The sequence below is a fragment of the Zerene cesonia genome, chromosome 19, assembly GCF_012273895.1.
Source record: "Zerene cesonia ecotype Mississippi chromosome 19, Zerene_cesonia_1.1, whole genome shotgun sequence".
Classification (NCBI taxonomy): Eukaryota; Metazoa; Arthropoda; class Insecta; order Lepidoptera; family Pieridae; genus Zerene; species Zerene cesonia.
This window is the reverse complement of record NC_052120.1, coordinates 2,694,393-2,701,677: the sequence shown is the minus strand read 5'-3', so window position 1 is coordinate 2,701,677 and position 7,285 is coordinate 2,694,393. Positions and strand designations below refer to the sequence as shown.

Below are 7,285 nucleotides of genomic sequence, written 5' to 3'. Positions count from 1 at the left end.
TTACTTTCGTTGTCATTCTAAAGAAGCTTAATATTTATTAATGACTGTTTTTAATTAAAAGGGGAAAACACACATTCTCCAACAAACAAAACAAACAATTACCCATCCATGACAGGTCGTCAGAGTTTACTGATATGGAGGTATCAGTTCTGCGCAGTGCTTCCAACATTCCTGACATTTGTCCAAATATAAATCCATCTAAAATGCAGCTTAAAGCAATCCCTGCTATGACGAGAGTCTGTAATATTTTAAATATTGAATTGAGGGAATATGAGGATCGAACAAAACACCGATCTAATAGACTAGACAGTAGCGGTCCATCTGTCTTTGCCCATGGTAAACATATAGTACATATTCAACGGTGAAGGAATCGCCCAAAAACCAAATCCTTTTGTTTTTAAAAATACAATTCAAAAAGCTGTACTACACACACTGTAAATTTTTATTTATAAACAAACACAATTAATGAAGTCTTTTAAATATGTTTCATTGAAATAATGGCATCCAATTACAGAAAAAGAAATCAAATGCTACTATATTTTACACGTACGATCGGGTTACGCGCTTATTGTTAGTCCACAACTTTTAGGCATTCCTATTGTTTGAATCATCATAATATGACAATAGAATAGTGTAAGCCGAAGCGAAAAGCCTAATTGATCAAAATTATCCTTTCTGTCGCTTTCTATATAATCTACTATGAAATCCTGGAAGTCTTTTTATCGACCGATCTATCTATACCATAATAAACTAATATACTAAAACGTAATAGACTAAACTATGCATTTAGAAATTTGAATTGATAATCTGTAAAATATTCTGTCTCTGTTTTAATATATTGAACGGCTTGAACCGTAAGTTCTTATTAACTACTTTTTGTATACTTTTGTTTAGGGTGGAGCCGAGCAGTGGTTTGCACTATCACTACCGACTAAGGAAATTTGCCCCTGCAAAAAAGGTATGGCCTCTGTTTGTGGAAAGGTAAGGGATAAAAAAAGGATTGACTATGGAAATAAAATAACGAACGTGCTCGACTCCCATTAAATACTTCAAGTGACAGTAATGAAAAGTACTACCTACATATGTCGGACACCAACGTTATTTTAGATACAGTAATTACGTAAGATAAATTTCGAATTTCTTTCGGCTTTTTCACAAGGAGATAGCAAATTATTTTATTACTGTGAGACATATATTTGTATGTAACTATTATATTTCATTATGAAATAAGCAATGTATGTATGTAATATATAGTAAGTGGGTATTGCATCATTAAAAATATTGTTTGACAAGTGGAGAAAAAATTAGCTAGGCTACTCATAAAACAATATACATTCTATATTATACTGCCATCGGTTATGACAAATGAGCAAAATTTTAAGTTAGGGCTAAGCTTGGTAATAACTAAATAATAAGAGCGAAAAACTTGGCTTCCAACTCAGCTTCGATAGGAAAAAAAGATACATAATATGTCTGTCACCATAAGACTATAAAAACCCTTAGTTTATAATATACTTAAATCGCGTGATTATAAAGACGGGATCACATGGATGGATCAACTATTAATGTCTAAATTACAATCATATAATTGGGTCGAGCGCAACAATGTATTTTATAATTGATATCGTACTGATGTTAATTATTCCGATTAATTACTTGATTAACATAAGGAAGGTGTCGCTTAAGGTAAACTGTAATTGCCTACTGACTAATCTCAAAAACAATAATAAAGAAATGAGAGTCATTAACATTCTGTACCTTAATTAAAGAAAAAATTGTTACATTGTTGTCGTGAAATTATTAGTGAGCAAGTAATTATACCTACAGATTAATTGTTCATGACGTACTTAGTAGGATAATGGAAAAAATAATTTATAACGTTCAAAATTTGAACAAAAAAAATAAATGTTTGTAGGAAATATAGAATGCTGAGTTTAATAAATGTTATATACGTAATGAAAGCGAATGCAAGCGAAACTGTCGTTTTCTGCGAGCCCTCTCTCGCTCCCTTAGCTCTCTTTTGCGGGAAAGATTTGTGAACCACCAGCGGCACATCTACTTCCCCGTAGTAAACGTAGCCTGTGTTAATTTTATTGCCTTATACTAATATTATAAATTTTAAAACTTTGTTGGTTCGTTTCTTTGTTTGTCATTCTTTCATGATGCTTCTGACTTAAGCGTAAAAATACAAAAGAAACTCTAATTGGCACACTTAATTATTGGTTTTAAATGAAAAAAATGTAATTAAATTGTTATATAGATAATGTAATACTTAATTACTATTTACATTAGAATATTCATTGACTAAAAACACTTGTACTAAATATATCGGAGATACTCTAAATTAAATAAATATAAACACACCTATTATAAGAATGTAGATACACCAGGCTTTCGAATCTAATCCGCATTCCAAACGGTCAGTGCGATACAAAATCAATGTATTGATCAATATACTCGAGTTAAGCTTATAAGAGAATTCAGTGTTACAAGTGTGAATGGGTGGTAACCTCTTAATGTTAGGTACATTAAGAGGCGCTTGCTAGCTCTATCATTACTGAATGCTCTGCGAATGCGCTGCACGTTTTTATCGGGTTAGGGATATAGAAAGGCTTGACAACGGGAAAGAAGGGATGGATTGGGAAGGGCAAGGAAAAGGAAACGGCCTCTGGCTCCCTCACCCACCGTACGAAACACAGTATACTATTATTCCACGCCGATCTTCTGTGAGGGTGTGGTTCTTCCCCGACGCGAGCTGGCCAATTTGTGCCGAAGCGTGCGTTGTGCTCGACTCCCAGATAAAGAAAAGCTCTTAAAAAAGTAAATTATATGTCCTAAATGATAATGAACAAAATGTACGAACCTGTTGAATTCTATAAATTGGAATCATTTTTTAATTATATTAATTATTGTAAAACAACGTAGCAAAATATTGATCACGATTTTAAAATATATATATATTTCATTGGACGTCTTTATGTTACAGAGTCGTTTTTAGTACTAAGTTCGTATTTCAATGTAAGTTCAATGTGCCTACTTTATGAACGACTTGAGGACTGTACGTCCGTAGTACGAGTATAATAAACAGATTACGACACTGTCGAAAAAATAACATAAAGGAGCGAGCTACATGTTTGTGAAATTTTTAATTCTTGTCAAGTCACATGTCAACATTACCTACTAAGCGTTATACGTATTTTGGTACAATCTTTACTTTTAATTTAAAAATTTTTTCGTATTAATTGAATTAATTGATATGAATTTATGGGTAATTTTTGCCTTTCACGATAATCGCAAATTTTGGGTTCTTATTATTGGAGGGCCGGATAAAACGTCTTAGGACTCTCAAAAATTTATTTATTCATAATTTATTTATTTAGCTCTATAGTATTCTGAAAACGGTGGACGATGTCGTGGAGCCTACACGACGGAACGTTTCATCTTAAAGTTTTACATTCTAACCCTGCTGAATTCATTCAATTGTTTGATTAGCTGCTACCGATTGTTTATAATTTAGTATTCAATGTTATGTAAATATATATTATAAAGTTATCTGTGGTTAGAACAAGGTGCAAAATAAAATAAATATTTTCTTATAAAATTCGAGTGGATAATAACGATAGACATTTTAATTTTGATTAGTTGTTATTAATTTTACTATTGTCAGTTTTATGATTTTTGTTTTATTATTTAGGATATCTTATTGAAATCGTATTTTAAATTAAATCTATTTTCTACCTACCTTTCGAATTGAGTAAACTATACTGATGAGAATGGTTCTGTCGAATAAATAAGTAAAAAACATTAGATAGGTATCTTTGAATTGGGTACCTCCGTTGTTTATAAAACGTTGCGTCTATGGTCGCATCTCTTAAAACCAATTGGTAAATGTCTAGGTCGAATCTAACCATATTATTATTTAAAGAAAAATTGTAACATCTAAACCTTTTTGACAGGTTTTATTGACTAAAAAAGAGAAAGAAAAACCATAGCTAATTACTCCACGAATATTGACGCAACAAAAACGCGACTTAATTTAAATTTAATACAATTTAACACAATTTAAATTACTTCAAATTTATGTGTCGATTACCTATGTATTAACTACTAAGCCCATAACCATAAAACTTATAAAATTTACTGTAATAATTTAGGGAGGCACTTCAATAATGGGCTATATTTTAATTATATTATGTAAATTATAAACGATAAAGATAAAAACAGGCATAATATCTTATGTTTCATTTTACCATTACACAATACACATACGTACATATTTATTCTTATCTTATACTGTATATTGTTACGAATCATTTAACGAAAATTAATATATATATAATACTAGCGGTCCGCCCCGGCTTCGCCCGTGGTACGTCTACAGCCAGATCCTGCTAAGATTATAAACGTGAAAGTTTTTAGGTATGGATGAATATATGGATGTTTGTAAGATGCTCTTTCACGCGAAAGCAGTTTATCGACGCCCACTTCGCAACGGGCCGTGTAGCGGAAAACGTAATATTTTAATTTCACCTCAACTTCAAAACGAAAGGCCAATTTTAATCATTCAAAGACCAAATATTATCAACATAAACTGTACTTATTGATGAAATAATTTATTTTGATAAAGATTAATAGCATGAGTAAAATAATCGCGTTGAAATGTAGTCCAAAAAAAATTCAAGATTTTTAAATAAAAATTTGGTTGTTGTGCCTCACTCGACATAGATAGGTATAGTGTGTCGCGGACTTTTTTGTAGATATTTATAAGATCTACAATTAATTTTAACATTTTATGGTTCTATCTTTTGTAGTTTAGGCAGCGTACGCAAAATAAGTAACTTCATTGGTTGATTTTTTTCAGTTAACCGAAAATATTTTACGGAACCCTATTTTTTTCCAAAATAAAATATAGCCTATGTTACTCGTGGATAATGTAGCTTTCGAATGGTGAAAGAATTTTTAAAATCGGTCCAGTAGTTTTTGAGCCTATTCATTACAACCAAACAAACAAAGTTTTCCTCTTTATAATATTGGTATAGATTAGTATAGATGTAGTTTAAGAAAACTAAAAGCACGCTTCTCTTAATAATAATAAAATAAAAAAGAGTTTATTTTCTCACAACATTTAAGTACGTAAGTTTACACATATTCAGTATATAAATAAGTGTGAGACTGGTGCCTAAACTAGGTAATAAAATTTACCTGTATTTTAGATCACCAGGCCCTCACTCCTCGTTACCTTACGACCAACGACGAGTCTTGGGATCGAATGACTGGATATATAAAGCCAGTCATTCATAAGTCCAATAGAAATAAATAAAGAAATACTTAATTTTAATGTATTTTACTTCCATTATGTATTACATCCCAACATTTAGCAATACCTCTGTATCCTCATAATTCAAAGTAAGAAGCCATTCTTTCAAAACTAACTTTAGTTTATTTTTCGTGAGTGGATAAATGGACATTTTTTTGGAAAATTTTTGTTGTATAGCCTTGGCCCCATTACATAATAGTGCCTCCCCGCGATACAGGTTCTGCACGATTCTTGTACAACTATTTTATTATTCCTACGAATAGTTGATAAGAGATGTTTATCATATTTCAAGTGTGCATGTGTACGAAGTATAATATTTAAGATATAAAGTTTCCGCACCGACAGGACTTTACAGTCAGCGTATAGTTTTGTATCCCAAGTATGTCCTTCAATTATTAAAGCAGTGTCATCTGCGTAAGTAAAAATTTTGCAATGAGGTATATTAAGCATGCACAATTGATTTATGTAAACTAAGAACAAGGTGGGTCCAAGCACACTGCCCTGAGGAACTCCGTAAGACAAATTGATTTCGTCACTTATATAATCGCCAACCTTTACTCGCTGACTTCTTTCAAGTAAGTAATTGCTGCAAATATCAAGCCCTACTCCTCCAATGCCCATTTAGAAGAAACTATTATAAAATTAACTAAATTGTCTCACTCAAGGAAATTCGTATATAGGTATCTACTGGTGATCTTAATCAGTTCATAAGATAACTGATAAACTGATGAAATTATTGTTTTCGATACTTGATATGAAAACATAGTTTATATAAATACTAGCTTCGCCCCGCGGTTCACCCGCGTAAGTCTGTATTCCGTATGATTATAAGGATAAAAATTTTCCTATATGTTATTCCACTTGTCCAGCTGTCTACGTATCAAATTTCATTGCAATCGGTTCTGTAGTTTTTGTGTGAAAGAGCAACAAACGCACACACATCCTTACAAACTTTCGCATTTATAATATTAGTAAGAAGGATGTCCGTTTAAAGTAGATCAGAGTGCAACTGGTAGAGCAACTGGAAATATATTAGTCACCCATCAAATTTGTCCCGTGCTAACCATTGCTTGATTTTTTATTATTTGTTATTATAGCAGCAATATAAAGACAACGTTACTCGGTTTCAGATAACTAACTGCCTGATTCAGACGGACAGAAAGATACACAGCGAAGTCTTAGTAACACTGGCCCGTTTTACCTTTTGGGCATGAAACGTCATTTAATGAAATATTCGTGAATTTCTTTTTTGGTTCATGGATAGCCATAACATAATTTTGTATGTTGAACTTCAAATTCTATCAACACATAAAATTTTGTAAAAATCTTGTTTTGGTTGGTTTGGTTTTTGCATTATGATTGACATACATACAAACCGATTATCAGACAAACAAAAAAAAATTGTTTTGGAGTCTAAAATAATAAAGAAAAACATTTTCATTTAAATCGATTTTACACAAAATGCGCAATTCCATGGAAAAACAAAAACAGTCTGATAAGAGAAGTAAAGGTGAAAAGTAACGTTTTGTAAGTTGCGTACATTGTATATTTTAAAGAATTTGTATTTGAGGACACCACACCGCTATTTAGGGAGAAGAATCTTACCCCCTTTGCTATAATATGTTCCACTAATGACGATAAAAAACTATTAGCCAAAAATCCCTTTGATTTTGCACTCCGTACCATTATAAATTACACAATAAAATAAATGTGTTTTCATGTACTTTCAAAGACTTTCAAAGGTACTCATAGAAGATAAGCAAATAATACATAAATATTATTTGCCATTGTTATACGTTAGCAAAATTTTGTTTCTTTTGTATTAAATAGTTTTGATTTTTGTTTTCCTTTTTTATAAAAGAACTCTATCGAATTAGGATAGTATAAAGTTCCATTTGGTGTGAATAAATAAACGTAGAATAGAAGCCAATACTTTTTGGAGATCCTCGTATTTTCAACAATAATTGT

The 7,285-nt window shown here is 31.5% G+C and overlaps 1 protein-coding gene across 1 annotated transcript in view; it reads left to right on the top strand.

The window, feature by feature from the left end:
* Nucleotides 1-134: 134 nt before the first annotated feature.
* The window catches only part of LOC119834300 (sugar transporter ERD6-like 15), an 11,961-nt gene continuing 4,810 nt past the window's right edge, over nucleotides 135-7,285 (top strand). The window contains exons 1-2 of the mRNA XM_038358639.1: nucleotides 135-236; nucleotides 895-958. Coding sequence (XP_038214567.1) covers nucleotides 135-236; nucleotides 895-958 — 166 coding nt within the window. The remainder of the gene's footprint in view (nucleotides 237-894; nucleotides 959-7,285) is intronic.